Source organism: Eubalaena glacialis, chromosome 8, assembly GCF_028564815.1.
Source record: "Eubalaena glacialis isolate mEubGla1 chromosome 8, mEubGla1.1.hap2.+ XY, whole genome shotgun sequence".
In the NCBI taxonomy this organism is placed as follows: domain Eukaryota; kingdom Metazoa; phylum Chordata; class Mammalia; order Artiodactyla; family Balaenidae; genus Eubalaena; species Eubalaena glacialis.
In genome coordinates, this window is record NC_083723.1 from 65,979,452 (window position 1) to 65,998,939 (window position 19,488).

General features: G+C 33.8%; 1 protein-coding gene across 2 annotated transcripts in view; it reads right to left on the reverse strand.

Annotated features, from left to right (window-relative positions):
* The window catches only part of GLCCI1 (glucocorticoid induced 1), a 125,603-nt gene that overhangs the window by 53,531 nt on the left and 52,584 nt on the right, over positions 1 to 19,488 (reverse strand). For both annotated transcript variants that reach the window (XM_061198544.1, XM_061198545.1), the window contains exon 3: positions 8,966 to 9,052. In XM_061198544.1, coding sequence (XP_061054527.1) covers positions 8,966 to 9,052 — 87 coding nt within the window. The remainder of the gene's footprint in view (positions 1 to 8,965; positions 9,053 to 19,488) is intronic.

The following is a 19,488-nucleotide window of genomic DNA, read 5'->3' on the forward strand; positions in this document are numbered from 1 at the left end:
TCAATTTCATTACTTGTGATTTGTCTGTTCATATTTTCTATTTCTTCCTGGTTCAGTCTTGGAAGGGTATACCTTTCCAAGAATTTGTCCATTTCTTTCAGGTTGTCCATTTTATTGGCATACAGTTGCTTGTAGTAGTCTCTTAGGATGCTCTGCATTTCTGCGGTGTCCGTTGTAATCTCTCCTTTTTCATTTCTCATTTTATTGATTTGAGTCCTCTCCCTGTTTTTCTTGATGAGTCTGGCTAAAGTTTTATCACTTTTGTTTATCTTCTCAAAGAACCAGCTTTTTTTTTAACATTTTTATTGGAGTATAATTGCTTTACAATGGTACGTTAGTTTCTGCTGTTTAACATAGTGAATTAGCCATACATATACATACATCCCTGCTTCTCCTCCCTCTTGCATCTCCTTCCTACCCCCCCATCCCACCCCTCTAGGTGGACACAAAGCACTTAGCTGATCTCCCTGTGCTATGCGGCTGCTTTCCACTAGCTATCTGTTTTACATTTGGTAGTGTATATATGTCCATGCCACTCTCTCACTTCGTCCCAGCTTACCCTTCCCCCTCCCTGTATCCTCAAGTCCATTCTGTATATCTGAGTCTTTATTCTTATCCTGCCCCTAGGTTCTTCAGAATCAATCTTTAATTTTTTTTGTTAGATTCCATTTATATGTTCAAAGAACTAGCTTTTAGTTTTCCTGATCTTTGCTATTGTTTTCTTTGTTTCAATTTATTTATTTCTGCTCTGATATTTATGATTTCTTTCCTTCTACTAACTTTGGGTTTTGTTCATTCTTCTTTCTCTAGTTTCTTTAGGTGTAAGTTTAGATTGAGATGTATCTTGTTTCTTTAGGTAGGATTGTATTGCTATAAACTTCCCTCTTAGAACTGCTTTTGCTGCATCCATAGGTTTTGGATCGTCGTGTTTTCGTTGTAATTTGTCTAGGTATTTTTTGATTTCCTCTTTGATTTCTTCAGTGATCTCTTGGTTATTTAGTAACGTATTATTTATCCTCCATGTGTTTGTGTTTTTTACCTTTTTTTTCTGTAATTTATTTCTAATCTCATAGCATTGTGGTCAGAAAAGATGCTTGATATGATTTCAGTTTTCTTAAATTTACCAAGGCTCGATTTGTGACCCAAGATGTGATCTATCCTGGAGAATGTTCCATGTGCACTTGAGAGGAAACTGTAATCTGCTGTTTTTCGATGGAATGTCCTATAAATATCAACTAAATCTATCTGGTCTATTGTGTCATTTAAAGCTTGTGTTTTCTTATTAATTTTCTGTCTGGATGATCTGTCCATTGGTGTAAGTGAGGTGTCAAAGTCCCCCACTATTATTGTTACTGTCGATTTCCTCTTTTATAGCTGTTAGCATTTGCCTTATGTATTGAGGTGCTCCTATGTTGGGTGCATATATATTTATAATTGTTATATCATCTTCTTGGATTGATCCCTTGATCATTATGTAGTGTCCTTCCTTGTCTCTTGTCACATTCTTTCTTTTAAAGTCTATTTTATCTGCTATGAGTATTGCTGCTCCAGCTTTCTTGTGATTTCCATTTGCATGGAATATCTTTTTCCATCCCCTTTCAGTCTGTATGTGTCCCTAGGTCTGAAGTGGGTCCCTTGTAGATGGCATATATATGGGTCTTGTTTTTGTATTCATTCAGTGAGCCTGTGTCTTTTGGTTGGAGCATTTAATCCATTCACATTTAAGGCAATTATCGATATGTATGTTCCTATTACCTTTTTCTTAATTATTTTGGGTTTGTTTTTGTAGGTCCTTTTCTTCTCTTGTGTTTCCCACTAAGAGAAGTTCCTTTAGCATTTGTTGTAGAGCTGGTTTGGTGGTGCTGAATTCTCTTTCCTTTTGCTTATCTGTAAAGTTTTTGGTTTTTCCGTCGAATCTGAATGAGATCCTTGCCGGGTAGAGTAATCTTGGTTGTAGATTCTTCCCTTTCACCACTTTAAATATATCATGCCAGTCTCTTCTGGCTTGTAGAGTTTCTGCTAAGAAATCAGCTGTTAACACCTTATGGGAGTTCCCTTGTATGTTATTTGTTGTTTTTCCCTTGTTGCTTTTAATAATTTTTGTTTGTCTTTAATTTTTGTCAGTTTGATTACTATGTGTGTCAGCGTGTTTCTCCTTGGGTTTATCTTGCCTGGGAGTCTCTGTGCTTCCTGAACTTGGGTGGCTATTTCCTTTCCCCTGTTAGGGACGTTTTTGACTATAATCTCTTCAAATATTTTCTCAGGTCCTTTCTCTCTCTCTTCTCCTTCTGGGGCCCCTATAATGCGAATGTTGTTGTGTTTAATGTTGTCCCAGAGGTCTCTTAAGCTGTCTTCATTTCTTTTCATTCTTTTTTCTTTATTCTGTTCTACAGCAGTGATTTTCACCATTCTGTCTTCCAGGTCAGTTATCTGTTCTTCTGCCTGAGTTATTCTCCTATTGATTCCTTCTAGTGTATTTTTCATTTCAGTTATTGTATTGTTCATCTCTGTTTGTTTGTTCTTTAATTTTTCTAGGTCTTTGTTAAACATTTCTTGCATCTTCTCGATCTTTGCCTTCAATCTTTTTCCAAGGTCCTGTATCATCTTCACTATCATCATTCTGAGTTATTTTTCTGGAAGGTTGCCTATCTCCACTGCATTTAGTTGGTTTTCTGGTGTTTTATCTTGTTCCTTCATCTGGTACATAGTACTCCGCCTTTTCCGTTTGTCGATCTTTCTGTGAATGTGGTTTTCGTTCCACAGGTTGCAGGATTGTAGTTCTTTTTGCTTCTGCTGTCTGCCCTCTGGTCGCATAGACTCTGCCTTTAATCAGTTTTCACAACTGTGACAGCACATTAGATTCTCCTGCTAGCATTGGAAGGTCGGCTGCAGAGGCAGGGGGCAGCTATGGCTCACCGCGGGGACAAGGACACTGGCAGCAGAAGTTCTGGGGAGTACTCCTTGGTGTGAACCCCCCCAGAGTCCGCCATTCACCCCACCAAAGTGCCTGTAAGCTCCAGTGGTGGGTCGCCTCAGACCAAACAACCAAACACTTGAATTCTGTAGGTTGATCTTTTTTTCTGCAACCTTGCTGAACTTGTATTAGTTCTAGTAATATATTTGTATGTTCCCTATAATTTCTACATATAGGATCATGTATCTGTGAATGAAGGCAGTTTTACCACTTCCTTAACAATCTGGATTTCTTTTATTCATTTTTCTTGCCTGACTAGAACCTCCTGTGCAAGTGAATAGAAGTGGTGACAAGGTGACAGTGGACATCACTACCTTATTTCTTATCCTAGGAGGAAAGCATTCTGGCTTTCACCGTTGAATATGATATTCGCTGTACGTTTTTCATAAATGCTCTTTAACAGGCAGAGAAAATTCTTTTTTATTCCTGGTTTGTTTAGAGATTTTTTATCATGAATGGATGCTGCACTTTGGCAAATGCTTTCTGTGACTCTACTGAGATAATTATGCAGTTTTGTTCTTTATTTTATTAATATAGTGTTTATTACATTAATTGAATTTTGGATCTTAAAAGAACTTTGCATTTCTGGAACAAGTCGCACTTGCTTTTGGTGTATAATCCTTTATATAAGTTACTGGATTTGGTTTGCCAATATTTTGTTAAGGATTTTTGCATCTACGTTCAAGAGAGATATTGATCTGAAATGTTAATGTCTTTGCCTGCCTTTGAAATCAGATAACTCTGGACTTATAAAATGAATTGGTAAGTGCTCCCTTCTCTTTTATTTTCTGAAAGAGTTTGTGAATGATTAACATTGTTTCTTCTTTGAATATTTGATAGAATTCACCAAATCCAATCCTGGGATTTTCTTTGTGGGAAGATTTTAAATTCCTCATTCAATTTAGTTACTTGTTACAAGTCTACTCATATTTTCTATTTGTTCTTAAATCAGTCTTGGTAATTTGTTTCTTTCTAGTAATTTGTGTCTTGCTAGAATTTTATCCATTTCATCTTATTTTCTAAATTGATGACATAAATTTGATTATAATATTCCATTATAATACTTTTAAGTTATGTAAGGTTGATAGTAATGTCACCCCTTTCACTGCTGATTTTAGTAATTTGTGTCTTTTTTTTTCTTGGTCAGTCTAGCTAAAGGTTTGTACACCTTGTTGATCTTTTCAAAGAACCAACTTTTAGTTTCATTGGCTTTTTTCCAGTAGTTTTCTGTTTCATTGCTTTTTGCTATATTCTTTATCATTTCCTTCCTCTGCTTGCTTTTGCTCTGCTTTGCTCTTCTTTGTCTGGTTTCTTAAGATGGAAGCTTAAAGTACTGATTTGAGAATTTTCTCTTTTTCTTATATACGCACTTAAGGTATAAGTTTTCCTTGAAGCAGTGCTTTACCTGTACACATAAATTCTAAGTTGTCTTTTTGCTTTCATTTATTTAAGTATTTAAAATTTCCCTTGTGGTATTAGGTAAGTGTTCTTTAATTCACAAATATTTGGGTTTGTTAAAGATTTCTTTCTGTTATACGGCTTCGATCCTTTGTAACCTACTGAGAGTTGTTTTATGGCCCAGTATATAGTCTCACCCAGAAAATGTTTCACACATGTTTGAAAAGAATGTGTATTCTGCAGTCAATGGGTAGAGTTTTCTATGTATGTCAGTTAGGTCAAACGGACTGATGATATTGTTGAACTCCTCTATCTCCTTGCTGATTTCTACCTACTTAGTAGTTCTTTCAAGTATTGAGAGTGGGGTATTGAAATCCCCAATTAGAGAAACTGAATTTCTCCTTCCACAGTTTTGTTTCATGCATTTTGAGACTGTTGTTAGATGTACATACAATTTTTGACTGCTATATCTTCCTGAATGTATTGACCTTTTAATCATTATGAAATGTCTCTATTTGTCTTCAGTAATACTTCTTGTCTTAAAGTCTATTTTGTCTTGATGTTTCCTTATCACTACTGTTTTCATTGTGTATCTTTCCCCATCTTTTTACTTTCAACCTATTTGTGTCTTTGAATCTAACATGTGTTTCTTATAGACAACATATAGCTGATTGTTGCTTTTTTATCCAGTTTGACAATCTCTGCCTTTTGAATAGAATGTTCACTCCATTCACATTTAATGTAATTATTTAAATAGTTGGATTTATTCTGCCATTTTGCTATTTTTCTATTTGTCACATCTTTTTTATTTCTCTCTTCCTCCTATACTGCATTCTTTTGTGATAAATATTTTTTATTGTATCTTTTTAATCCATTTCTGATACTTTTTATTTTCTATTCTTATAGAGTTATTTTGTTAGCAACTGCTGTAGGGATTATAACATGAATTCTTTATAAATGCTTTATGAATTTATTATAATCTACTTCAAAATAATATTTAATTCCAGTAAAAGAGAAACTATATTCCAAAATATGTCTTTTCCCTTGTTCTCTTTTGTGTTACTATTGTCATATATATTAAATGTATATGTTATAAACCCAACACAACAGTGTTAGAATTATTGTTTTATATATATAATCTTAGAAAAATGAGAAAAATCTATCTATAGACTGTTTTATATTTACCCACATATTTGCCAACACTCTTCAATTCTTCCTATTGATTTGAATTAAACTGGAGTCAATACCTTCAGTATTTCTTGTAAGACAGTCTAGTAGCAGGAAAGTCTCTCAATCTTTATCTAGGAATACTTTATTTCACCTTTATTTTAAAAGACTGGGTTTTCTGAATATAGAATCCTTGGTTGATATTTTTCTTTTAGCACTTTGAATATGTCATGCTTTACGGTTTCCACTGTTTCTGACGAAAAATACCAGTTGTTAAAGGTATCATTGGTCCCCTGTGTGTAATGAGTCATTTTCTTCTTCCAGCTTCAAGATTTTCTCTTTTCCTTTAGCTTTCAACAGTTTAACTATGATGTGTCTATGTGCAGCTCTGTGTGTTTTCCTACTTGGGGTTTGTTGAGCTTCTTGAATCTATATAGATTGTGTTTCATCAGATCTGGAAAGTTTTCTGCCATTATCTCTTCAAATATTTTTTAACTCCCCTCTCCTCCCCTCAGTCTCCCATTATGTGTATATGTATGAACTTAATGTTTCCCCACAGGCCTCTGAGGCTTGACTTTTCTTCAATCTTTTTCCCTCTGCTCTTTCAGAGTATATAAATTCTCTTGACCTATATTCAAATTCACTGATTCTTCTGCCATCTTAAATCTTCTATCAAGCTCATCTAGTGACTTTTTTTTTAATTACTATACTTTTTAATGCTACAGTTTCTGTTTGTATATTTTTTATAATAATTACATCTATGTGGAAATTCTTTATTCATTGTGTCACTGTGGTCCTACTTCCCTTTGATGCTTTAAACATGGTTTTCTTTAGTTCTTTGAACATACTTATAATAGCTGCTTTGATGTTTTAGTCTGCTAAATCCAACATATGGAGACACTTAGATACAGTTTCTATTGACTGTTTTTTTTTTTCTTAACTATGGGTCATCCTTTCTTGTTTCTTTGCATATCTCTAAATTTTTTGTTGAATGTTGGACATTTTAGATAATATATTGGAGCAACTCTAGATTCTGATTTTCTCTGAGGGTGGCTGATGGACTGAAAGTCTGTTTTCCCCACAATGTGTGGTTGCTGATATCTCTACTCCATTTCCCCCCCCTCATTTTTCTTTCTACGACTGGCTTTTTAGGACCTTTTTAAGCTGGTCTCCAGTGTCACCTTAGTGTTTAGCCAAAAACTATTCAGAGATTTTACTCAAACATCTCAATCCAGTAAGCTTCCACTCTCAGGATGTGTGTGTATTTGAATGAGGATTTGTGTGTGAAATGAGGAGTGCATTCAGAGTTTGGGCCTTTTAAAAGTTGGCCTCAGATTTTATTACCACTAGGCCTGTTTGATCTCCTTTCCAGATATTCTTAGGCTCCACTAACCAGTGATACGTGGGTGACTGGGCCCACTTGATATTCTGCTGTGCCTGTCTACAGCCTCCAATCAACCTGTGATATGTGGTGAACTTATCAAGCCCCCAAGATTGTCTTACCTCCTAGAACTCTCTATAAAATCCTGCTACTCCATGAGTCTGTTGCTTGTCACAAATGAGACCACAATCTCAGACTAGCAGAGCCATTGGTCCTCCCTATTTGTTTGCAGCTAAGATTCTTACCCTGAGTTCAGTACTTTTCATGAATAAAGTTTCTCAATTTATTTGGTTGATTTCCAGAGTGCTGAATTTGTTTTGACAGTTTTGTCCAGCTTTAGGATTGCTTTGTGAGGAAAGTAATTAAATCTCTCACTCAGTCATGTCAGCCATTCCTTTTTTAATAGTGTATATCATGTATTGCTGTAGTCCAAAGTTCAACTATACCTAATCTTGGCTATAACTTTGAGATTGTATTTACCTCTAAGATAAAAGAGCAAATTTACTTTTTATTCAATATTACTCAATAGTCTATGCATAGATATGTACCTATTTTAGACTAGATATATTAGACTCAGCTTCCTTTGTTTTTTGTTGCTGTTGGGAAAAGCTGATTTTGCGCATATGTGTTTGTGTGCGTAGATAGGAGTTGAGGATTTCTGTACATCAATAATATAAAGAAGTTCCTAAAAATGTAATACAATCACAGGCAAAATCATGCTAATAGACTACTATATCTACTCAGTCCAGACACCACAGTATATGAGAAATACTGATAACCTATAGTATATGAAAATGATACTAAGAGGTATGGAAACTATGGCATATGAAATATATTTGAGAGAAATGTCGATGTTTACCCTGGAGGAAAATGACATATTGCAAGCCTTTCAAATATTTAAATTAGACTTATTCAATATTGATACAGAGGGCAGAATCAAAACTTAGGGGTATAATTTTGAGTTCAATATAGTACAAAATAAACTAACAACTTAAGCAGCAACAAACAGAACTGGTTTGGTTTTCTTGCAAAGTGATAAGCTTTTCTCACTGAGAATGACTCTAATAGACTAGATGAACGTTTTCTAAGGAGTGTTTATATAGGAGATGGACTAGATGACCTTCCAACTCTAAGTTTCTGTAATTTTATAAAAGCAAATAAATAAGAATTTAGATGGATAAAAGATAACACTACAGGGCTTCCCTGGTGGCGCAGTGGTTGAGAGTCTGCCTGCCGATGCAGGGGACACGGGTTCGAGCCCTGGTCTGGGAGGATCCCACATGCTGCGGAGCAGCTGGGCCCGTGAGCCACAATTACTGAGCCTGAGCGTCTGGAGCCTGTGCTCCGCAACAAGAGAGGCCGCGATAGTGAGAGGCCTGCGCACCGCGATGAAGAGTGGCCCCCGCTTGCCGCAACTAGAGAAAGCCCTCGCACAGAAATGAAGACCCAACACAGCCAAAGATAAATAAATAAATTAATTAAATTAAAAAAAAAAAAAAAAAGATAACACTACAGGAAAATAATCAAAAAATATATTAATACATAAAATTATCATAATTTGGGTTATTCATAATAAGGGAATGGGTTATAATAACTGTTTCTCAAAGACATGGATTCCACTGTACTATTGGGTCTCAAAGGGTGACAATATGCTGGATATCATTAAAAAATTATAAGAAGCAGAAAACACTATCCTACCTTTGTAAAAATTGTGATCTATAGTTCTAGTTGCGGTAACTCAAGAATAAGAAAGCTGAAGTGGAAACAAAATATAACTAAAATGAATAAGACAAAATTACATAAAATCAGACTTCATTCTGGAAAGGCAAAAGCTGAGTGGGTACATAAGAAATATATATAAAGAATATGAAGGGCACAAATAATGTAAACTCAGAATTGTTCACCGAAATGTGGAAGGCAACCCTTAAAACTCTGAGAGAGGTAAGTTTGTCACAAATATAGGAAGTATCTTTATATTCAGGAAATAGTCAAGATAATTTGCTAGGACCAAAGCAGGACATAGACTGAAAACAGAAGTGACTTACCTCTTTTAGTTGATCAGCACTCCCCCATGATGCAGAACGCTGATGTGATCTCTTTTCTGTGCCTTCTTCTACCCAACAGCTAGGTGTCTTTAAAAAAATAAGTAAGTAAAATAAAAAATAAAGAATTTTGCCTCTATCCTTAATCTCACAGCAAATCAAACATATTTCAAAATCTTAGCACATACCAATTAAAGGGTTATACTGAATACTAGAATCCCTTAAAAGCTAAGACTTTCACGACCCTGTGGAATGTTTATTATTCTGAATTAGATATGATCAATCTAAGATGTCTCTGAGTAATGTTACTCAAAACGTTTGGTGTTTTACATCAACATTAAATTTATCAAATTCAAAGAGAACTGTGAAATATGCATATTGGTGTTTTTAAAGAGAATAGGCAAACTAATTATGAAATGTTATGTTTACTAAAGAGAAGTAAGATTAACAGAACGTGCTTAGAAGCAGTGGGGTTACAGATGACCTACATGCCAAATATTTAGTTAGGTAAAGGGTTGAATGTACTACTCTTTCTATACTCAGGAAAGAGTGTGTTAATAATAGTATCCTTTTTTGAAAAACATCAAGCATCTTTATATAAAAATATAAAGTTACTATAAAAATAGAAAAAGTTATTATAAAAATAAACAAGATTAAGCTAAACTGACTATAATTTAAAACAATGCATCTTAAAGACAACCTGAGCTACATGGCAGAAAACAGAATTGCTTTAACCTAAAACTTCATTTTCAGTGATTTAACCCATAACAGACAGTACATCCAAACATAACACAAATCACTAAATGCCAAATAGTAAGATCATTTAGTAGTTGTATTAAAAATTTAAAAATATTGAACTACCATCCTTAATATATGAGAAGACTCTTAGTGTAATGCAACTTAGGGAAAGTTAAAACCACTATTTTAAGACAGATATAGGGTAATGATTATCATATATAAATATTGGGTTGGCCAAAAAGTTCACTGGGGATTTTCTGTAACATCTTAGGGAAAAAACCCGAACTTTTTGGCCAACCCAATATAAATATATATTGCTTCAAAAATTACTTTTTATTACATACAGAAAAGGTCATCATTCATATTGAGGCTGCACCTGTGACTTTACATAATACACAACTTATGAAGAAGCCATCAGTTCTATACAATTCAAAATGCTTGTGGACAAAGTTTTAAATAATTACCACCTCTTTAAAGTAATGATGCTGCAAAATAAAACCAATAACAATTGAATGCTAGTTGAATAAAAATACACATAAACTGCTTAAACAGTTCAAATACTAAAGTGAAACTATTTAGTCATAATACTGAGTAAAATATTTTTTTCAGTTGGTAATTGCAAAGATAAGAGGTACTAATATATTAAATAAACTGCTTGCAAATAATTATTTAGTTATTAAATTTTCCTAATCTCAGTCCTAGACAAGAAAAACTACTCTGAAAATAATCCCCCCAAGTAGTCATATCTTTAATAATTTATGCTAAAATTATTAAATTATGACTTTGTTTTAGTCAAACTTTTATTTCGAGAATTTATATCCCTTAATACTTTTACCTTTCTACCAAGCAGAGACATTGCTCTCATCAAAAATCAAATGATTAAGGATCACAGTGTTTAAAACTCAAAAGCATATTCACAGAAAATGAATAAAATTTCTGGCATGTTCCATAATTAACGAAAACATTTATAACACTATTTTCATTTTGTATGGCTCTAACTTTTTCAAAGGAAATTTACATAAACTGTATCTCCAACTTAGAGTTAAATCAGTAGCCACAAAAATTCTGCAAATGCCTTAATACTGCCAAGCACACCAATGGCAAATGAAACTAAATCTGAGGTCTCTCATCTCAGAGTATCTTCTTTCTTCCTATTGTCATTCTTTTCTTAAAATTGAATGTGAAAACCTATTTGATTATTTCAGAATGTAGTATTGGTTATATAAAAGAAATACATAAAAACTAACTACAAAAGAATATTTATGTTCCTGAAATCTATCTAGTAAAATATACAGTTTTTTAAAAAGTACAAAACCACTGGAAGAATCCTTTCATTACATGCATATAAATTGTTGAAGTATATTCATCATAGTTTCAACTTTTCCAAAAAATACTCCCCAAAGAAAAATTTCATTTTAATTGCACATATATACAATTATATTCTAAAGACTGCATTGTCCAAAACAAAAGCTACTAGCCACATGTAATAATTTAAATTTAAATTAATGAAAATAAAATAACACAAAAAATTCGGTTCTTTAATCTCACTAGCACGTTTCAAATACTCAATAACCACATGCAGCTAGAGGCTACGGGCTGCCATATAGAACAGCACAGCTGGTTTGGTGGTGCTGAATTCTCTTAGCTTTTGCTTGTCTGTAAAGCTTTTGATTTCTCCATCAAATCTAAATGAGATCCTTGCCGGGTAGAGTAATCTTGGTTGTATGTTCTTCCCTTTCATCACTTTAAGTATATCATGCCACTCCCTTCTGGCTTGTAGAGTTTCTGCTGAGAAATCAGCTGTTAACCTTATGGGAGTTCCCTTGTATGTTATTTGTCGTTTTTCCCTTGCTGCTTTCAATAATTTTTCTTTGTCTTTAATTTTTGCCAATTTGATTACTATGTGTCTTGGCGTGTTTCTCCTTGGGTTTGTCCTGTATGGGACTCTTTGCGCTTCCTGGACTTGGGTGGCTATTTCCTTTCCCATGTTAGGGAAATTTTCGACTATAATCTCTTCAAATATTTTCTCTGGTCCTTTCTCTCTCTCTTCTCCTTCTGGGACCCCTATAATGTGAATGTTGTTGCGTTTAATGTTGTCCCAGAGGTCTCTTAGGCTGTCTTCATTTCTTTTCATTGTTTTTTCTTTATTCCGTTCCGCAGCAGTGAATTCCACCATTCTGTCTTCCAGGTCACTTATCCGTTCTGCTGCCTCAGTTATTCTGCTCTTGATTCCTTCTAGTGTATTTTCATTTCAGTTATTATATTGTTCATCTCTGTTTGTTTGTTTTTTAATTCTTCTAGGTCTTTGTTAAACAGTTCTTGCACCTTCTCGATCTTGCCTCGATTCTTTTTCCAAGGTCCTGAATCATCTCCACTATCATTATTCTGAATTCTTTTTCTGGAAGGTTGCCTATGTCCACTTCATTTAGTTGTTTTTCTGGGGTTTTATCTTGTTCCCTCATCTGGTACATAGCCCTCTACCTTTTCATCTTGTCTATCTTTCTGTGAATGTGGTTTTTGTTCCACAGGCTGCAGGATTGTAGTTCTTCTTGCTTCTGCTCTCTGCCCTCTGGTGGATGAGGCTATCTAAGAGGCTTGATCTAATCATTGATTTTAAACAAATTATTTTAGTCAAAGGAAAACCAAAGATGGCTACTTGGTCTTCAAATCTATTTAAAGCTCATGCTTGTGAAGTTACAGAGGATGAATTAATTTGTATCCAATTTGTTACATCTGAGTATTTGAGAAATGTTTTACCATTTAAATTAGGAAAACACCACCACAAAGTAGCAAAAGTTCTATGCTTTCATATCAGCAAGTGATTCCTTCCAACTGTTATTCCGTCCATTAATCTAGAGTAGAATTTTATGAATGGTGCTACTTATAACACTGTTCCTGGGTGTTAGTAAAAAATATATGAAAAAGAATTCCACGGTCAAATAAATTTGGAAAATATTACATACTATACTCCTTTACTCAATGTACAATGCAATTAGCATTTCAAAACTCAAATATACAAATACACACACAAATACTTTTTTAAAAACCTGCTTTACTTTTTCTTACTGATATGACCCCAGAACACTCATTTTATGCGTTATAACATCCTCCACAGACAGCATGGAAAGAAGTATAATCTTCAGTAATTGGTATTATATAAAATAGCTTGCTCTTCAGCCACCATACTTAAGGGGATTCTTCCTTTCTAGCTGCCTGAACCTTTCATACACTTGAGTAATGCAGAACCAAAGTCTATCTCTAAGACTGCTGACAAAAAGGTGTTTGGGTAAAAAAAGTCCCCTCTATATGAAAAGGATACCTACAGGTGGAAGAAGCCATTTTTTAATTTTCACCTCTCAGAATCATCCAAAGTCCAGCCCATGAAGCTTCTTCTCCAACCCCCACGCCCATCCTCCTAGCTCTGGTTTCCTGTGTGATGAATGCTTCTTCTCTGAGTGAAATAAACAGAAAACAGTCCTACTGCACAGGACTACACACTTGTTTTTACGACTCTTTTTAAATAGAGCAGTTTTAGGTTCATAGCCAAACTGAGAGGACATTACAGAGATTTCCCATATACCCCTCACCCCGACACATGCACAGCCATCCCCCACCACAGTGGTACGTTTGTTACAACTGATGAACCTACACTGACACATCATTATCACCAGAGTCCATAGTTTACATTAGGGTTCACTCTTGGTGTTGTGCATTCTATGGGTTTGGACAAATGTATAATGACATATATCCATCATTACAGTACCATACATAGTATTTTCACTGACCTAAAAATCCTCTGTGCTCTGCCTATTCATTCCTCACCATCTCCAAACCCCTGACAAGCACTGATCTTTTTACTCTTTCCATAGTTTTGCCTTTTCCAGAATGTCAGGTAGTTGGAACCATACAGTAGGTTGCCTTTTCAGAGTCACTTCTTTCACTTAGTAATATACATTTAAGGTTCCTCCATGTCTTCTCAGTGCTGAATAATATACTGCTGTCTGGATGTACCACACTTTATTCATCCATTCACCTACTGAAGGACACCTTGGTTGCTTGCAAGTTTGTCAATTATGAATAAAGCTGCTATAAATATCTGTATGCAGGTTTTTGTGTGAACATAAGTTTTCAACTCCTTTGGGTAACCAAGGAACATGAATGCTGGACTGTAAGGTAAGAGTATGTTTAGTTTTGTAAGAAACTGCCAAACCGTCTTCCAAAGTGGCGGTACCACTTCCTGTTCCCACTAGCAACATACAACAGTTTCTGTTGCTCTGCATTCTGGTCAGCATCTGGCATTGCCAGTGTACTGGATTTTGGCCATTCTAACAGATGTATAGAGGTATCTCGTTGTTTTAACTGGCATTTCCCTGATGACATATAACGTGGAACATCTTTTCATATGCTTGTTTGCAATGTGTATATCGTCTTTAGTGAGGTGCCTGTTAGGAGGTCTTTGGCCCATTTTTTAATCAGGTTGTTTGTTTTCTTATTGTTGAGTTTTAAGAGTTGTTTACATATTTTAGATAAGAGTCCTTTACCAGATGTGAACAATGGGTGCTTTTGTTGTTTATATCTTTATTCACAGACTAGCAAGGGCAAATATGCTTTCCTGCTTTATCAATTTCAGAACAGGTCAAACTAACCCCTAGCAAGAAAATATTCTTTTTCAACATGCAAGAGCCTAGAGTCAGTTCCAAAAAACCCCACAAAACAAAAAAACTAATCACGTCACAAAATTCTCTTAATCTTATTTAAAACTTATTTAAATCCTATGTAAAACTTTAAAATCTATTTTTTGTATGGTTCACCCTTAGCCTTGAAATTTATTATAGTTTATAATCTATTATGGAAATATGATTACTGACTGCGAATTATTTTACTGTACTTACATAGATGATCCTTAATATTAAGGTACTCATAAAGCTGGCAAGAAATGAAACAGAATTACTTGAAAAATCAATGATAATTAAATTAATAATTAAGATTAGAGTCTGATTTTAAGTTACAGAAAAGTTTTAAAAATAGATAATGACAAACCCTTCATTGTTTACAACTATGTCTTTTAGAGTTTACAACTATGTCTTTTAGAGATTTGATTTTCTTTTGACTAATAAAATTTTTTTTAACTTTTTAAAAACTTTTAACTTAAAAGATCATCTTGAAAAGACTATCCTGATTAAAAAAGAGTACAGAAAACTGGGATTCTTTTTTTTTTTTTTAAAGACTTTGATGTGGACCATTTTTTTTTTTAAGTCTTTATTGAATTTGTTACAGTATCGCTCCTGTTTTATGTTTTGGTTTTTTGGCCCTGAAGCATGTGGGATCTTAGCTCCCCGACCAGGGATCAAACCGACACCCCCTGCATTGGAAGGCAAAGTCTTAACCACTGGACTGCCAGGGAACTCCCTGTGATTCTAATATTATGCTTTGCTTTTCTGGTAACAGTATATAAGTATATATAGTTTTATAACCAGATATAAACATAAATAGCCTCTTCACTAGTTGACAAGGAGTAAAGAAAAGGAAGAGTTCAGCTGAAAAAAGCTTTAGGAATTCAGTGATAGCAGTTACACACTCAAATTTTTTCATCATGCTTCAGCTATATACTAACTTATGCGCTTATTTTGTTAGATCACTTTCAAAGTGCAGCCCCTGGATGAGCAGCATCAGCATCATCTGAGAACATGTTAGAAATGCAAATTCTCAGGCTCAATAGCAGAATTACCAAATCTGGAATTCTCAGATAAGCCCAGCACAATCTGTGTTCTAAGAAGCTGACCATATACTCACTCATTTTTCTTATAGGCTAATAATCATTTATAAGTATAATATCAATTTGCATATAATTACATCTTTGGAAATTAACATAAACTAATGTAAATATTGTTTGGAGCCATGTAGAAAGTTATATTGCTAGAGAGAAATTTCTCTTTACCAGGGAACATTAAACAGTAGTCTCCAGCAAGGACTAAGGTATGCCTGAATATTTAAGTAAAATTTATAAAATCCATGTCTATTTAGGCCTCAAAAGTGTTCAACACATAACTGAATGGAAGTCTATGAAGTAATGGTTTGTGACTTTCTAGATTATTAATGAGGGAGCTTATTCAGAAGAGTTAAGAAGCTATATTTCTGTTTCCAGATCTCAAGGTGAGGGGGAGGGAGGGTGTTGGTGATAAATCTCTGGATTGCAATTTTTAAAAATAAGAAATACCACAGAAATCAACTATTGCATCTGTGCTAGACATGATAAAAGTATTTGCCTTACTCTATAAGAAATGTTAATTTGAGAAAAAGCAATCATAAATGTGCCCTAAATCTTAAGAATATTCATAGTAAATCTATTTCTAAGAATTAACCTAAGATGTACACCAAGAGAAACACTGGAAATAAATGTCTATCAATTGAGAAAAGAAAAATTGTGGCACATTCTTATAATACAAAAAACCACACTACATGGACTGTAATCCCACTTTAGTAAGCAAGTACACACAAAGAGAAAAAGACTTTAAAGAGATATTTCAAAATATAAATGGTGGTAAGAATTCTAGATAATTCTACAGTAAATCCTTTTTTTTTTTTTCCAGCTGAGAAAAATCAAGATTAATAAAAAGACTTAAAGTCATGTTTAGGAATACTTAATGGCATGAGTAAATGTTATGATTTATTAAAATCATAAAAAATAAATTATAAAATCATATTTACTACCTGCAGTATCATCTGAACTCTATTTTTAAAATGGTCTGTAAAAAAAAAAAAAAAAAAAAAAAAAGGTCTGTAATTTTAAAATTTTTATTTTTTAAATGCAAATAATCAAAATATAAGTGGATATGCATCAAAATGTTAAAAATGGCTGTCTGGATATTAGAATTAAATGCAACTTATTTTGAGATTTTTGGTATTTTCCAAATCTTCTGCAGTGACTCCTGTTTCAAATTTAGAAGGAGGATTTTAAAAAAATGAGAAAGATAGCTATGTAACAGAATCAGTAAGTGGGGATGTATATCTACTCTGAGAAAGCCCAACATAGAATTACAAAAATTCTAACTTTAGATGCAAACTTCAAATCTATCTTGGAAGACAGGTTACACGTAAGCTAAGATGTTAGTATACATCACATAAAATATTTTTCCCTAGTCAGCGTTTCCTTTGGCTAGGGGTTGGGGTTCTCTCACAACTGCAAATGCCTGTATGTAGTTTATCACTGGCTATGGGAATGGAATTGGAGACTTTAGAAAAGCTGAAATATTTAAGTGTTTAGAGTAACCGAAAACTGAAGGTAACTGAAATATCCAACACCTAGAAATATTAGTGGAAAGTTATTGATGAGAATATTGACAGGAAATTATAATTCAGTTTGGATATGTCTTTCATGTTGTACTTTAATTCTATGGAGGAAAAAATATCTATAAAAATGTTTTCCTGAAAAAGTTAAACATAGAGCTACCATATGATCCAGCAATTCCTAGAGAAATGAAAACATACGTAAACGCAAAAACTTGTGTGCAAAGGTTCATAGCAGTTCACCAACTCATGAATGTACAAATAAACTGTAGTATGTCCATACCATGAAATATTATTTGGCATTACAAAGGAATGAAGTACTGATACCATGCTACCACATGGATGAAACTTAAAAATACTATACTAAATGAAAAAAGGCAGAAACGAAAGGCTACAAATTGTATGAGTCCATTGATATGAAATGTTCAGAAAATGCAAATGTAGAGCGGCAGAAAGTAGACTACTGGGTGCCTATGGCTGAGGAAAAGAAGACTGGGGGGAAATAGTGAGTGACTGCTAATGGTTTCTTTTCGTAGAAACAGAAATATTCTAAAATTGATTATGGCAATGGTTGCACAATTATGAATATATTAAGAACCATGAATTGTACACTCTAAATGAACTGTATGCTATATAAATCATATCTCAATAAAACTGTTATTAAAAATATTTATGTCAAAGAGGAAATTACAAATCAATCTCATTTTTCAATTAAAAAAAAGCCATGTATTGCTGAACCTGAAAGTCCCAAGCATTGTTTGTATTTTCTCAAAATTAATTGATGTTTTCTGTCATGCTTTTCTTGCCAAGTTTCAAATCACACAGCGGCACTAGTCGAGTAATATAACAGAAAAGAGTAGGAGGCACTGTACATTAATAATCTACCCAGTCAGGTTTCTCAAGTCATTGTGAGAACATTTAACAAAGGAACTAATGTAACATAAAATAAACTGTATATCAGAAATACTATTCTCTGGCTTCTTACAGAAACAGTTATTAAATTGACTCTTGACAGTTTCTGCTTTAACCAAAAGGAGATGGTACTATGAGGAATTAAAAGTATAAACAATATTTCAATTTATTATTCAGTATTTACACTTAATAATACCCATTCTGACAAGTTCTCTCACTATTATTGTGGATAAATTTAAAACCAAATGATGAGATCTAATTTTCAGTTTTTAGAGAGCATTAAAACATATTGATTCTTTTGTGCTATAATTTTTAAAATTACAATTTGCTTTGGTGGCTGTGTTTCAGAAAACTGATTCCACTTGTAAAAAAAATGAGAGCAATTTTACTTTTTCAAAAGTGATATTTCCAAACACTTTAAAAAAATACATTTAACAATTGCACTGGATTATAGCTGCCTCAGTATTATCCAATAAATTACTTTTTATTGTTTCTTAATAGCTTTTAATGTCTCACACCTGACAGAAAATCAGCAACATAGGTGACTACTAGATATCTACCAAAAATGTTTCCATACCATTCTGAAGTCATAACAACCAGTAGTGTTCAACTGATGATAGCATGAATGTCATCAATGGGATACCTAAGTAATGAGAAAGGGAGTAGGAGTTTCTGTAGCAATGTAAGTCCACTGTCCCATACTTGGACCTATAAATCTAAGGTACCATTTCTTACTTGTAAGAATGTACAGTGGAAAACAATAGCTACTTCTGACTGAATGAACCCTGACCCACCAGAAATTGTTTAACCGTGTTTCAGAGCCCTATCATGCCCTGGAGTTAGTTGCATCATTTCTATGCCATTTCTTACCAATCCAGATTTAATGTTCATAATTGCACAATCAATTACTGATAACAGTAATACTGTCCACTCAATTCAGTATTATTATATTTAAACCTGCTGACACTAAAATACTATAGACTCCAATACAAAGCAGGTAACATTTTTCAACATCTACTATGTGCTATTTACTGTGCTAGAAGCTTAACAGGGATTATTTTATGTGATCCTCATTTTAATAGGTACTAGTGTTATCTCCCAAAAGCTTTAAGAATTTCAACAGCACAAAAAAGCTGTTTTCACTTGGTTTGTACTAATGTTTCCTACCAATATGATGTATTCTATGCCAATCATTTATTAAAAAATTTATACCAAGTTATTGACAACTTGAAAGGCATACTGCTTTCTCATACTGCACCCACCCTTAACTATGATATGATTCTATCTGACTCTTAAATTCTTAAAGCTTAATGTCTCTAATAAATGTCTTTCTAAATAAATGCTGTTTATTATTATCACAGGATTTTTGATAGAAAATTGATGGATTTTAAGATATAAAAGGTTGAGAACCAATGTACCAGACAACAAAGGTCAAGAAGATAGAGTGAGAGGGTTGTTCCAAATAAATACAACGTATTTCACAACTTTACCTAGAGCTAGTTTAGGGGTAAAGGTGAGGGAGGAGATAAAGGAAAACAGGCTGTTTTTGTTACCTGTAAAATATTTCTGGTAACGGGAAGAAAACTGGG